We start from the raw sequence: 16082 nt of genomic DNA, 5'->3' as shown, positions 1-16082 counted from the left end.
ACCGTTCCCTCCGTGACTACCTGGTCAGGTCCATGCCCCCCCAACATACTCTCCCATCCTGGCACCCACCCCTACCACCGCAGGAACTACAAAACCTGCGCCCACACCTCCTCCCTCGCCTACATCCAAGGCCCCAAAGGAGCCTTCCACATCCATCAAAGTTTCACCTGCACATCCACCAATGTCATTTATTGTATCCATTGCTCCCGATGTGGTCTCCTCAACATTGGGGAGACTGGACGCCTCCTTGCAGAGTCTTTCAGGGAACATCTCTGGGACACCCGCACCAATCAACCCCACCGCCCCATGGCCCACCATTTCAACTCCCCCTCCCACTCTGCCAAGGACATGCAGGTCCTAGGCCTCCTCCACAGCCACTCCCTCACCACCCGCCACCTGGAGGAAGCAAGTCTCATCTTCCGCCTCGGACCACTTCAACCCCAGAGAATCAATGTGGAATTCACCAGTTTCCTCATTTCCCCTCCCCCCCCTACCTTACCCCAGTTCCAACCTTCCCGCTTAGCACTGTCCTCATGACTTGTCATCCGTTCCACCCTCCCCTCTGACCTATCACCTCCATCTCCATCCCTATTCACGTATTGTACTCTTTGCTACCTTCTCCCCAGCCGCCTCTCCCCTCTCACCCTAAACCTATGTCCTTAGTTCTGGACTCCCCCACCCCAGGGAAAAGACCTTATCCATGCCCCTGATGATTTTATAAACCTCTATATGGTTACCCCTCAGCCTCCGACGCTCCAGGGAAAACAGCCTTAGCCTATTCAACCTCTCCCTTTAGCTCAAATCCTCCAACCCTGGCAACATCCTTGTAAATCTTTTCTGAACCCTTTCAAGTTTCACAACATCTTTCCGATAGGCAGGAGACCAGAATTGCACGCAATATTCCATTGGCCTGTCCAATGTCTTCTCAACCGCAACAATACCTCCCAACTCCTGTACTCAATACTCTGACCAATAAAGGAAAGCATACCAAACGCCTTCTTCACTATCCTAACCACCTGTGACTCCACTTTCAAGGAGCTATGAACCTGCACTCCAAGGTCTCTTTGTTCAGCAACACTCCCTAGGACCTTACTATTAAGTGTATAAGTCCAGCTAAGATTTGCTTTCCCAAAATCCCGCACCTCGCATTTATCCACTTTTATGTTTCAAGACATCAGCATTTTCTCCTCTGTAATGTGGACATTTTTCAGGAGGTCACCATCTATTTCCCTACATTCTATATCTTCCATGTTCTTGAGCTAACTTAACTTGAACATAAACTGAGAAAAATGTCAAATTTCTTATGTATGCATACTAATATACCAATATTTCTTTTTTGAATATCGGTTAAACATTGCAATTGAATAGAGCAATGCAAAGGCTATAATAAAACATCTCAACCCATCCTGTGCAAAGGATAGGTCAGCTCTGACTACTTTCATTACTGTGTATTGAACAGACCAATTTTCAGATACAAATTTAAACAAAGAGAAGGCAACATCAAGGTACAATGAGGAGAGAAAGAAGAATTTTAAATTATACAGCATCTTTTACAACCATATCATATCGCAGTTGTTTTACATGCAGTTGAGCACTTTTGAAATGTATTCACTGTTACAATTGAATGAAAAGAGGCAACTAATTGTCCCTGACTCTAAATCAGGAGGCCTGGATTCAAGTCCCACCTGCTCCAGAGGTCTGACATAACATCTCTGAATAGGTTGATTCGAAAATTACATAAATATATGTATAATGAAGGGCTCTTGTGACACAGTGGTGAAGACCCTACCTCTGAGCCAGGAGGCCTAGGTTCAAGTCCCACTTGCTCCAGTGTAGTAACATCTCTGAACATGTTGATTAGAAAATATCAAGTATCTAGGAATCTTCACTGATACTGAGTGAGAGACTTAAGATTGAGGTGGTTGAATTTGCTTCAGGAAGAAATGATAAGATGTCTTCACTTCAGTATCTTCAACTGGCACCGTATTTAACATCAAGTTCTTCTGGCCAAGCTAAACAGCAGATTTATCATAATATTTCCCTTTCGGTCCACTTTTGAAAGCATTCTACTCCTTTCGTGTCACACTGAAGTGTCAACTTAGAATATGTAATCAAGTCTCTGAAGTGGAACTAGAACCCACAACCTCCTGACTCTGAGCTAACACTCTGAGGTGAGACTATAACTATTAAACCAAGGCTGACGCATTGTTAGTACAATTGTTTGTCGAAATTCATAAAATAGCCTCATTACATAAGGCACTACAATAACAGAAAAAAATTAAAAGGTGCAGCTAAATTATTTAAATATTTCTAATTCTAAGAATGCACTTACCTCCTACATGTACTCAACTGCTAACTGTCAGAAATCAAATGATTAGATAATTCTACTTATCTTGTAACTCTGTTATTGAAAGTACTATTTCTTTCAAAATAAATATTGACCCAACATAAACATGATTTGCAAGATTAGTATAGTAGCTGCATTAACAAGCAGTACAGATGTATTAGGATGCTTCCCACAACTATCTATTTTTGAAGTGGAGTAACCATTATTAAGTGGACAGTACTATCTGACACAAACTAATCATCGGAAGGGTACAGAAAAGATTTACAAGAATGTTGCCAGGGTTGGAAGGTTTGATTTATAAAGAGAGGCTGAATAGGTTGAGGCTGTTCCTTGGAGCTTCAGAGGCTGAGGGATGACCTTATAGAGGTTTATAAAATCACGAAGGGCATAGATAGGGTGAACAGCCAAAATCTTTTCTCCAGTTGGATACGGTGAATAGCCAAGGTCTTTTCCCCGGGGTTGGGGAGTCAAAAGCTGCAGGGCATAGGTTTAAGGTGAGAGCGGAAAGATGTGAAAGAGACCTAAGGGGCAACATTTTCATGCAGAGGGTGGTGTGTATATGGAATGAGCTGCCAGAGGAAGTGGTGGAGACTGGTATAATTATAACATTCAAAAGGCATCTGGATGGATATATGAATAGGACGGGTTTAGAAGGATATGGGCCAAATATTGGCAAATGGGACTAGATTAACTTAAGATATCTGATGAGAAAAATGTCAAATTTCTTATGTATGCGTACTAATATACCAATATTTCTTTTTTGAATATCGGTTAAACATTGCAATTGAATAGAGCAATGCAAAGGCTATAATAAAACATCTCAATCCATCCTGTGCAAGATTATAAGATGAATGAGTTGGACTGAACAGTCTGTTTCCCTGCTGTACAGCTCTATGACTATGACTCTAAGCACCACTTACTAAACAATACTGATAAGGATATTTGAAACCTTCGTTGGCATTTTCATTAGGTCTAGAAAAGAAATAACATCTTCCTGTATAAACAACTTAGCCAACACATCGGAAACTGGGTACAAGCGGATTTTATTTTATAAAATGTGTGATTAAAAAAATTCTAATGTATATTTAGTTTGAAAATTTGCAAGTGAATTTGAGCAAAAATTTGATTTTCAACTTGTACGTTATTTGTCAATAAATCTTTCATGAAGTGATGTGGATACTCCAAGGGTCTGGGGAGAATTGCTTATATTAAAAGAATTATGGAAACACTGTGGATTGTGCAATTCATTGAGAACATATGCCACTGACCAGAGGACTAGACTGTCATCCTAGTGGCTAGATAGCTTGAGTCAGGAAATTTCCCAGCCGAGCTTAACTACCTCTGGAAAACTTGCCCCAAATGGACAATCTTTATTCTGGAAGGCAGGCACAGGATCAAGTTGAAACCCTCATGTTTGGATATATATTACAGGCCTTGTACCCCACACTTGGGAGCTGCTGAGTGCCATGGCATGTTGCTTAAAAAGCCCACCTCAGTCTGCTGGGACTTTATTCAAGTTGTTTTGATAATTATTAGACCATCCAACTCTCACACTTCCCCTACCCATTCCCATCCATAATAACTCCTCATGAATGCTACCCAATCCTACGATGCTTCATAACCCTTATGCTAACTCATAACACTTCTGAGTTAAGACCATAAGACATAGGAGTGGAAGTAAGGCCATTCGGCCCATCGAGTCCACTCCGTCATTCAATCATGGCTGATGGGCATTTTAACTCCATTTACCCGCATTCTCCCCGTAGCCCTTAATTCCTTCCTCGGAACACACTATGTATAGAACTAAGGAATCCTATAGTAGCAATAACATGCATGCTCTCGACACCCCCGTTTAAAGACATCCGAGTGCAACTCACATTCAAAATTCTGCAAGGTTCAGTATTAATTCATTGCCCCTGCCAAGGTTATCCTGCAATCAGTGTGGAAACCATGCAGAAATACCATGTCATGTGCATATTTCTCTGAACACAGGCATCTCAACGGTCTGTCCAACATGATTTCTCACAGCTTTGTATGCCACTCAGTTCAACAAAAAGGCATCCTTACATCAATTTTGGGCATTGTGCTTATAAAAGAACAAATCTCCCTGTCCCCATTGCCACCGCCATCCTACCTGCTGACATTCCTACAGAAAGCTTTTTATTACAGTGTTTTCTTTCTAAAACATATTTGTTATTAAAATTGGTGAAAGTACCTTTCATTTATATAACAATTCAAATTTAACATTTCATGAAGTTCAATACAGGTGAGTTCTTTACACCACAGTACATAATGTGTCTCACGATAATTGTTATTGATAAGTTACATTTACATTGGACATTATATTTTATGTCCAACATTCTCTGATGCACACATCGCAGTTTTGCATTTGTTTCTAGTCCTTCAGTATACTATGACAGGAGGGCCTTAGACAATAGCCTTCCCCTATTGAAACTTTAAGATAGTTGCTCCAGGTTTTAATGTATGAACACACATGTTCGTACATAGGAATATGGCAACTTTCAGCTATTGATGCACTTCACAATGGAAGACGAGCAATTATCAGGCAGACTAAAGAGCATGTTTCAGTGGATTGATGGATTTCCAGCAGCAGTTACTTTTATCTCATTGTACAACCCTCCTAACAGCTCATAGAGCACTGAAACCTCTGAAACAGAGCTGCTTGACAAATATGACTGCACCTGATAGAAATTTATAAGGTTATGAATGGTATGGATAGAGTGCGAAGTATGAGGTTTTTTCTCAGGGTAGGGCGTCAATTACTCAGGGATACAAGTTCAAAGTGCAGGGGGGGAAGTTGAGAAGAGATGTGTGAGGACATTCTTCGAACAAAGCATGGTGAGTGCCCAGAACGCGCTGCCAGAGGAGATGGTGGAAGAACAACAGCACATTCAAGAAGCACCTGGACAAATACATGAAAAGAATAGAGGGCTATGAATCCTGTAAGTGAAGCCAGTCTTAGTATGGAAGGGCAAAACGCATTGGTGCAGGCTTGGAGTGCTGAAGGGCCTGTTCCTATGCTGTACTGTTCTTTATTCTACATGTGAAAATAAAACTAATTCAATTCAATTCAATTACCCATTTCCGTTAGGAGCTTGAACATGATGCTCAGTTTGCTATTGGTCCTGCCAGAGCCATCAATGGTGCAGTTGAAGTCATTGTTTAGGATGACAGGCCTGGTTGTAACCAGCAGTAGGAGCTTCTGGAATGTACTCTGTTTTAATTTAGGGAGTATGCAGTTATTAACCAGAGCAGAGCCATTTTATACATTATATCTGTTATGAAGAAGTAACGACTTATGATCTTATCTTTTAAAGTCATGAAATTTCTCCACAGTGTGGAACACCCACACAAGAGGAACAGGTATCATAGCCAGGATGTCTGTGCTTGCCTTATTCATGTTGGTACTACATTTGTGCTTTGCCCACTGTCTATTTCATACTCTCACAATAGTTATGCATTCTCTTGATTTTTTTGCCAGTCAAACCTTACCCTCATATACCTTTAGAGAGCTCAAAAATACTTCTCAAATATCTGCAGCCTTTGATAATAATTTTGGTTCTATGTATGGAATGACTTGTAGGTACTTTTTGGATAATGGACATTTCAACAGCACGATTTGGCTATAACATTGCTGAAGAATTAGGGAATGGAAGTTTCGAGAACGCAATAGCATGATTCCAGCAGGGATCAGTTTGTGGGCTTCATTCTGCATATGCACCAATGCTCACGCCGAAATCTCTGCACTGTTCTTCGCATGCGCGATGTTAGCTGCCAATAGAGCAGTTATGACTATGAGAGATTCTGTACAGAATGCATTTTTTAAATGTACTGTACAGAATGCATTTTTTAAATGTACTGTGTTAAATTTATTTTTGTTTCGTTAATAAATATGATTTCAACCTTCATTCAGGCTGTGCTATATTTTGTTTTAGACGTTTGGGTGATTTTTGAACGATTCTGACTGATATGTTTTGCTGGTCTGCCCCAACCCCACTTTTTCCCCAGGCCCCATTATTTATATAAAGCAATTTTCTATTAAGCAAGGTTTCGCTGGAATGCAACTACAATGTCATCGGAGAGCTACCCGTACTTTTAAGTGAACATATCCATTTCATTGAGGATGCAGCACTTCAGCAACTTCACAGTTAGTCTGCCAGTTGACTGCACTGCCTCAGATTACGTGAATTGGACCTAAATGAGTCTATCCCAGACATCATTGGCAGCTGAGTGGCTATAATTGCCCTTGCCACAACAGTCTCTTCCACCTCTTCCTGAAAATAAATCTCCCTGAAGATGAAGAACAATCATTATCTTCCTTTTCCTGAAGTTCCATTCCTCTCTGCTGCAATGTGAGCAGATAACTCACTATCCTGCATACTGTTGCTGCTGCATACTGAGAGCTGCTTCCACATTTGACCAGGTGCCTGAATCACTTCTTCTGCATCTCAATGGCTTATTTAATAACTAAACTTGTCTTTGATTGTATGTGCAGTAGTGTTAGGACTCCTCACAGGAATCAACTGATCATACTTGAAAGCACAAAGATCTGTGGAAAACTTGACTAGTGCAGGATGAAGAAATCATGACAGCTTACTGGGTATCTTGCATTGATCTACACAATGATTTTTCAGTGATCATATGTCAACTGAACATTAATGCAGCGGTGTCCCTTTTGGTTTTTGAATACTCCTGAGTCATATAGTCATTGAGATAGACACACAGAAACAAACCCTTTGGTCCAAATTGTCCATGCCAGCCAGATATCCTAACTCAACTTTGTTGCATTTGCCAGCACTTGGCCCATTTCCCTCTAAACCCTTCCTAGTCATATACCGGTCCAGATGTCTTTTGAATGTTGCATTTGTACAAGCCTTCATCACTTCCTCTGGCAGCTCATTCCATGCACACACCACCCTCTGCATGAAAAAGTTGCCCCCTAGGTGCCTTTTAAATTTTTCCTCTCTCACCCTAAACCTATGCCTTCTAATTCTGGACTCCCCCACTTCATGCCCCTCATGATTTTATAAACCTGTATATGGTCACCCCTCAGCCCTGACACTCCAGGGAAAATAGCGCCAACCTATTCAGCCTCTCCCTATATTTCAAATCCTCCAACCCTGGCAATATCCTTGTAAATCCCTTCTGAACCCTTTCATGTTTCACAACATTTTTCCGATAGGAGGGAGACCAGAATTGCACACGATATTCCAATAGTGGCCTAACCAATGTCCTGTACAACCAGAACATGGCCTCCCAGTTCCTATACTCAATACTCTGATCAATAAAGGAAAGCATACCAAACACTTTCTTTACTATCCTATCTAACTGCAACTCCACTTTCAAGGAGCTATGAACCTGCACTCCAAGGTGTATTTGTTCAGGACCTTACCATTAAGTGTATAAGTCCTGCCCTGAATTGCCTTTCCAAAATGCAATCCTAAATGAAACTCCATCTGCCACTCCTAGGCCCATTTTCCCATTTAATCGTGATCTCATTGTACTCTGAGGTAACCTTCTTCGCTGTCCACTATACCTCCAATTTTGGTGTCATCTGCAAACTTACTAATTAAACCTCTTATCTCGCATCCAAATTATTTATATAAATGACAAAACGCAGTGGACTCAGCACTGAACCTTGTGGCACACCGCTGGTCACAGGCTTCCTGTCTGAAAAGCAACCATTCACTACCCTCTGTTTTCTACCTCCGAGCCAGTTCTGCAACAAAATGGTTAGTTCTTCCTGTATTCCACGAGATCTAACCTGGCTAACCAGTCTACTATGAGGAACCTTGTCCATAAAGATCACTCCTGATGAAGGGCTTTTACCAGAAATGACGATTTTCCTGCTCCTCAGAAGCTGCCTGACCTGTACTTTTCCAGCGCCACATTCTTGACTCTATATAGATCACGTCCACCACTCTGCCCTCATCAATCCTCTTTGTTACTTCTTCAAAAAACTCAATCAAGTTCATGATACATGATTTCCCATGATAGACATGTTGACTATCCTTAATCAGTCCTTGCCTATCCAGATACATGTAAATCGTGGCCCTCAGGATTCCCTCCAACAACTTGTCCACCACTGACGTCAGGAAGTCTAAGGTGACTCGTTTGTTCAGTCAATAGCTCCCTAGGCATGTGGAAATCCAGTCAGCATAGCAAATCTGAGGACTCTCTTATTTTGATTGAACTTCATTCTTACTGGGCATAAGCGGCAGCTCGGAAAAATGTGGCACGATTGTGTCTGGGTCGGGAACTCTGGTCCTAAAAGCATTGTAGGTCCACCTACACCAAATTGACCGTGGTGATTCAAGAAGACACTTCATCAGCACTTTCTGAAGGGAAAATAGGTTTGAGAAATAAATAGGGGAAAGTGAGGACTGCAGATGCTGAAGATTAGAGATGAGAATGTGGTGCTGGGAAAGCACAGCAGATCAAGCAGCATCTGAGGAGCAGGAAAATCGCCATTTTGGGCAAAAGCCCTTCATTAGGACTTGCTGTGCTTTTCCAGCACCACACTGTCGACTTTGAGAAATAGATGCCGATGCAGCCAGTGAAGCCCACATCCCCTGAATGAACAATATTTTTTAAAAACTCACCAGCTGACCAGTATGGCAGATTGTGAGATTTGATTGATGCCAGTGGCAGATCGTTGAAGGCATCAGAACCAAGTCAAAAAACAGGCTACAGTGACCTTATCTGCCACTGACCATGTTTTCCAATCCAGTCACCTTGGCAGGTTGCCTTCTTTCAGGAGAAATTAATTTTCTGTCTTCTTCTGTCTGTACTGTCTAAGTTGGTGGTTATCTAGCAGACAAGAGCCCTGTGAAATGACAAGTAGTTTAGGAAAAGGCAGCTGCTATTACTTTTAAGTTTTGTTCCTCTTGTCCGTCATCAGAGATTCAAATTCAAGTTCTGAGTGTTGCCCCAAAGTTGCTGATTGAGAGCTGGGAATTTTAGATCACAGGCATAAAACTTCAAGGTAGCAAAAATGACCCTCTGAAGTCTTAGAAATTGCCTCCAATGCGATGAAAGCACACTCTCTGTCTTGAGAGTAAAAACCTTTACCTAAGACAGGGAAGCAACTGCGAGGTCTCAGTGTTTTCCGGGCTATCAAACCTCTCACCTCTATTTACCTGACCAGTTCCAGAATACCCAAGCACTGAGTGCAAAAGACAGAATGTAGGGTTAAAACACGACGTCATTGGCCTGAACATATTTGAATATCAGGTTTGCAGGAGTTTCCCACAGCAACAAATGCATTTACGTTAAATATGGGCGTCAGTATGTTCCCAACATACCGGCTCTTTTTTTGCTGTTGGACATCTGCATTAGAAAGCAAGTTCCAGTTCCAACCATTGCTTTCAAAACCCTGCAAAGTTGCCAAATATCAACTGGGATTGAGAGAGTGTGGAGGGATGAAGTTCCTTTAACACGTCTATATTTCAAGGATAACTTCAGTTAATTACAATTATCAATCAAAGTTCCAGTTCTCCACTTCCCACATCACACGAACACGTTCAAATTTCAAGAATTTTCTTTTGTCCTTAGATGGAGGGAATAAAAGAGTGGAAGTTCCTGTCAATTTTTTAAAGGACTTTCAGGAGTAGCTAAAGCAGTAAGATCTCACGATCTGATCTGATTTGAAGATCTCATTGTGGGGGAGGGAGGGGCACGCGTCAAGTTACCGACCCCCTGAACTTTGAAATAAACTGACAGCAGTTCCAGATTTCATCACGTTCGGTAAAATCACTGTGATAGCTTCATAATTTAAATGTAATCTCATAGATGATATTCCTCGTTTATCACTGAAAGATACTTTATAGCAGGAACTGTATGTCATCATTATACATCATTAGGATGGGTGTGTTTTAAAAATACAACCGTGCACACCAACAGAAATTTCCTTCAAAAAGCAACGTCAATAAATTAGATGCCGTACCACTTGTTTATTTCCATTTCCATGTGAACTTTACCCAGATTCAGTTAGCCACTCAGATTTGGCTTGATTGTTCTGTGAAGGAGTCCCTCCCCTTTCCTGGGCTGGATCGTTAGAGGATTGGCTGAAAGTGCTGATCTAAAACGTGCCTCCCTCTGGAAGTTTGTGGTGTGGCTTTTTGAGTTGCTTCATTCAGCAGCTCAGTCTTCCCATCGCTCCCTGACTGTACACTCTCTCCCTTAAGCGAGCAATCGGGAGGAAACATGTCAGACCGCTCTCCTTTCGATACCAACCTTGTCACGGTGACTCGTTTCATGCTTGAGGAGGGCAGAAAGGCGAAAGGCACCGGCGAACTGAATCAGCTTCTCAGCGCTATTTACACCGCTGTCAAAGCCATCTCATCGGCCGTCAGGAAGGCTGGTATCGCTAATCTGTACGTATCCCCTCTCTGCAAGTAATCGCACGCTGCAGACCCTGAACCCCGAGGGGACCTTGTGAAATATGTGGGCTCAAGTAGTTAGTCGGCGGCTTAACGAAACCATTCATTTCTCCCTGGGCCAGTATTATAGTTTCAGAAAGTTTGTTTCGTATTTTCACGCTGTTAGGAACGTCGCCCCACAAGTTAAGCAAGTAGGTTCTGTTCCTCCGGTTTCAGATCCGTTGCCGTCTGATTTTTGGCATGGATTTGTAGTAGCTGCTTTATGGAGGAAGTAAATCTACAATACAATTTTAGAAGAATTTCACAAAGCGTAGTTTGTATATTGCAATACAAGCTCTGTCAAACACATCGAATGCTGACCCTGATTGTGTTTCTGTACTATTAACGTTTGGTTGTGCCCGAAAATATTTTCATCCACCTTTTTCAATTTCTTTTTTGCTTCATACAAGAAAGAAAAACAAAATGTTTCGGCGTTCCATTTAGTCCTTTTAGTGTATTTTAAAAGTTAGGAGGTGTGTACCGCCAATCTCCCAATAGGAGAGCGCAGGTTTGTACAACAGGAAGTGCTGCCTCATGCTCACACAGCAATGTAAAACAGCATATTGTGTTCCTATCAGTTACTTCCAAACAATACTACTTCACTCCCTGTTTTGATATCATCTCCTCATTACTTTAAAGATGTTGCAATTTCAAATCTGGCAAGCGTCACTGTGTAGATTTAATGAAAAATGTCCTGTTACTGTATACAGCAGAGCTCTCTCTGGGATTACATTTCCAGTGCCACCCTTGGTCCTGTCATCCACTTGATATTGAAATTCCACCACACTAATTAACAAAGGTGTGGTTCTTTTACTATGACTTAATCAAGTTTTTTTTGATGGTGAACACCAAGTTTGCCACTTCTACCTCCTTCCCCTAGTGGATCCATTGTTTCTGCCTACTTCTGCTCCCCGGTAATTATTTCTTCCTACCTTAACTGGAGTTTTTTCTCCCCTTGTCTAGTACCTCCCCAGTTACATCTGGGATTCTTCTGATGCTTTACGCCAGTTTCGAAGCTTCCAACTTCACGTGCAGTCCCCCTCTACATCCATCCCCCATCAGGATGTCCTAAGGCTCTCCGCTTCTTCCTGGAAAAGAGGCCTGAACCATCTCCATCCACCAGCACGCTTCATTGCCTGGCTCAGCTCATCTTCATTTTGAACAACTTCTCCCTTAATCCCTCTCAACTGTCTTCAGATCAAAGATGTGGCCATAGCTACCACATGGGCCTGAGTAATGCCTGTCACTTTGAGAGGTATGAAGTACATTCCTGGTTCCAATTCTACTCTTTCCCCAGCGCAGCACTTGAAATGCTTCTCTCTCTCTCATTTGGAAAAGGAAAAATTTATCAATTTTGCTTCCTGCTGTCACCTTCACCAGATCTTTCTCCTTACCTTCCTCAAAAGTCTCTGTTTCCAATTCTGGGATGAGCTGGCTACTGACTGACTCCCACAGTTACCTTGACTGTACATCTGCACACCCTGCTTACTTTAAGGAGTCCATCCCATTTTCTCCATCACCATCACATTTGTTCTGATGATGCCATATTCTGCAGGGGACCTAAGAAATGTCCACCTTTTTCTCAATCAGTGTGTTCTCCATTGCCATGACTGACAGGGCCATCAGCTCCTTTTCTGCCCTTATCCCTTCTCTTTCCTCTCTCAAAAATAGAGTCTCCCCCCCCACCCCAGTCCTACTTACCACCCCATGAGCCTCTGCATCCAAAGGATCACAGACCGCCATTTCTGTTACCTCCAACAGAATGCCATGACCAGCCACATTTTCTTCTTCCTTTCTTTGCTTCTTCAGCGCATCAGCGTGTTCCCATGCCGACATTTCTGTGGCAGGCATGTTGCAGTGCTCAAGCGAGCCTCAGTCCAACCTCGAAGAATTGCTCCTCATTCTTTATTTGGGGTCCCTTCAAACCTCTAGGACTCAACATCGAGTTCAACAACTTCAGAGCCTGATTATATCCTTTGATTTTTAGACATTCTCCAATCTGGTCCTGATTTGACATTGGTTGCTTTCAACACAGCCTACACATCTTCACATAGTCCTATTATCACACCTTCAGCTTACTTACTTAGTGTGGAAACAGGCCCTGCCGAAGCGCAACCCACCCAGACCTATTCCCCTACATTTACCCCTTCACCTAACGCGGGCAATATAGCATGATCAATTCACCTAACCTGCACGTTTTTGGACTGTGGGAGGAAACTGGAGCACCCGGAGGAAACCCATGCAGACACTGGGAGAACGTGCAAACTCCACACAGTCAGTTGCCTGAGGTGGGAATTGAACCCTGGTCTCTGGCGCTGTGAGGAGATCTCTGTGTCTCTCTGTGTGTCTCTGTGTGTCTCTCTTTCTCTCTCTGTCTCTGTCTCCAAACTGTAGTATCTTTGCAAAATTCCACTTTCTCCTAGTTGCTATCAGTTCTGCTGAAGAGTACATTAACTCTGCCTTTTTCCCACAGATGCTGCCACTCCTGCTGAATTTCAATTTTTATTGAGCCATTTTTGAATCTATCAAGAAAACATCTTGTTGATAATAGAATGGGATAGTTGTCTCAAGTCAAAAGAATGAATACAAGATCAAGAAGGTTATGATGAAGTTGGATATATCTTTGAGCCACAGTTAGAGTGCTGTGTACAATTCTGGTAGCCAAACTATAGGAAAAATGTGACTGCATTAGAGAAGTGATACATCAGGATGTTACCTGGCTGGAGCATTTTGACTATAAAAAGACACTAGATGGCTGATGTTGTTTTCCTCAGAGCAGAAAAGGCTGAGGGGATCAGATTGAGATATACAGAGTTCTGAGGGGCATAGACAGGATCAGTAGGGAGAAACATTTCCATTTAATAAAGAGGTCAATAACCAGGGAACACAGTTTTTAAGGTAAGGACCAGGTTGTTTAGAGAGAATTTAAGGACATAGTTTTGCACCCAGAGGGTTGTATCTGGATCGTATAGCCAGATGGGTGGTGGGACTCTCAAGACATTTAAGAACTATTTAGATTAATGCTTGAAATGCTGTAACAATGAGCCAAGTGCTGGAAAATGGGATGAGATGTTTGAGTGGTGCAGACATTTTAGGCTAAAGGTTTTGTTTCATGCTGTTTCAAAACTCTGACTTGACAAATTTGAATTTTCATAACTATTTACCCCCACTGGGATAATAATTAGAAATTCTGGAAATACTAAGCATATCTACTGTTGATGAAAGAACCAGTGTTATAGATCTGTGACTTTTGTTGTCCCTACTTTTTTCCAGTGCAGTTCTTCAACTGTTGTACAGTACTGAAATTGCTCTGACAGTGATCGTTAGCTACTATCATGTATAGAACCAGTAAAATGTGAAATTCCATTAGGAATTGTTTGAAAAGGGTACCAAAAAACAATCACCATTTGCCTTTTTCTGTTTCTTTGTTTTGCATACATTTCCTGACCTAGTTGCCTACTCTGTATCCTTCTATACATATGATGCATGTAATCTTCATTTGGAAGTCTACACCAGTGCAAATCATGTATGAAGTATAAGTAACCTCGGCTACATTTTATCCACTATAAATGGAAGAATGAAGGTTAGTTAGGTTCCTGCCCTTATAGGAATAGATCCCTTAAAATGATTTTTTTTTTCATCTATTAACATTCATACTGAGGGATGTATATAATTTCATATTACATTTAATGGAAAGCATGAAACTAAGTGAAGTCACTAAATACTAAAACTGGACTAGTTGCATCTGCCACTGACCCACCAAAAGTACACACAGGACACCAGTTCATGTTCGTTGTGGACGTGCTATGCATCTAGGAGTTTTGAAACTAGTTACTATATATTTGCTTTATCTAGAAATTAGTTCTGTGTGTATGTACGAAATGGGTAACTAATATGTTAAGCAGGTTGAACACTTGCCCTTTTTCATTCGTCCACTGGTCACTACTGTACACATGGTAGCACTGGAGAACGTCCAAAAGTAATTTCCATCTTTGGACTTCAGGGTCTATGCATAATACCATGACCTACCTGAACAAAATAAAACTACTACTCCCATAAGTTCAGTGACTTCCAACAATCCATTGTGTTCTCAGCACCTACATACCAGATGGTAATCACTTTACGTTTATCCCAGGACATATTGGGCATCTTTTAAGAGTGAAGGGTGACATAGAGGGGTTCCTTCCATATTTAAAGAATGTGCGCGTTCAACCCCTCCTCTTGTTGTCTTAACACTACTGATGTTGATAAACTAGATGCTAAGTCCTTTAAATTTTACTTAGCTGGGTTCATGGTGCACAACCAGGAGCTCGGAGTTCAAGAAGCTCATTGTGCAGGGAGCTGGTCATTTATCCAACTGTAAAATAAAACAGCAAATGGCTGTGCAAACACAGTCTGTTAGAATACATGTATTATTCTGATTTTACCTCTTGTTAGGAACTCCTATCTTAGAGTCTTTTAAAAATAAAATTGTCTTTATCGTTGTAAAGTTTAGTCCACGTATCAGGTAATGCAAGGTTAATTGCATCATAACTAATCAAACCTCATTCACTAAAGGAAGTCCATTTTTTTTGCAAATTAAGACCTATGGACTTCAAGTTTGAAAGTGTGTTTAGTAGGAAACTTTTAAACTATGCTTATTCAAAAGGGCATCAGTACAAATCTGACTTTGATTAGTTTGCAACTAGCCCTTCTTTGAAAGCATAATATTTTAAATTAATTGGGTTAGGCTGTGATTCCATGAACTATGTATGTTGGTGTGACAACATTACAGTTACTTGGAAAGTTACAATACTTTTTTATACTTTTTTTTTGTTTGTGAAATCATGCTTCTTCATGGATACTTAGAGTCATAGTGTCATTCAGATGTACAGCACAGAAAAAAACCCTTCAGTCCAATTCCTCCATTCCAATAAGATATCCTGGGTAAATCTAGTCACATTTGGCCCATATCCCTCTAAACCCTTCCTATTCATATACACATCCGGATGCCATTTAAAATGTTGTAGTTGTACCAGCCTCCACCACATTGTCTGGCAGCTCATTCCATACCCCACTACCCTCTGCGTGAAAAAGTTGTCTCTTAGGTCCGTTTTAAAATTCTGCTCTCTCGCTCGCTCGCTCGCTCTCGCACGCTCGCTCGCTCGCTCGCTCTCGCACGCTCTCTCTCTCTCGCTCTCTCTCGCTCTCTCTCGCTCTCGCTCGCTCTCGCTCGCTCGCTCTCTCTCGCTCGCTCTCTCACACGCTCGCTCGCTCTCACACGCTCTCTCTCTCTCACACGCTCTCTCTCTCTC

General features: G+C 41.7%; 1 protein-coding gene and 1 long non-coding RNA gene across 3 annotated transcripts in view; one reads left to right on the top strand and one right to left on the bottom strand.

Moving 5' to 3' along the window:
- Positions 1 to 16082, bottom strand: part of LOC122561584 — a 57015-nt gene that overhangs the window by 7145 nt on the left and 33788 nt on the right. The gene's annotated exons all lie outside the window — the stretch shown is intronic.
- The window catches only part of LOC122561573 (fructose-1,6-bisphosphatase isozyme 2-like), a 33005-nt gene continuing 27401 nt past the window's right edge, over positions 10479 to 16082 (top strand). Inside the window, exon 1 of the mRNA XM_043713388.1 lies at positions 10479 to 10743. Coding sequence (XP_043569323.1) covers positions 10574 to 10743 — 170 coding nt within the window. The 5' untranslated portion in view covers positions 10479 to 10573. The remainder of the gene's footprint in view (positions 10744 to 16082) is intronic.

The sequence above is a fragment of the Chiloscyllium plagiosum genome, chromosome 2 (genome assembly GCF_004010195.1).
Source record: "Chiloscyllium plagiosum isolate BGI_BamShark_2017 chromosome 2, ASM401019v2, whole genome shotgun sequence".
Classification (NCBI taxonomy): domain Eukaryota; kingdom Metazoa; phylum Chordata; class Chondrichthyes; order Orectolobiformes; family Hemiscylliidae; genus Chiloscyllium; species Chiloscyllium plagiosum.
Note: the sequence above shows the minus strand (reverse complement) of the source record. Positions and strands in the feature narration are given on the sequence as shown.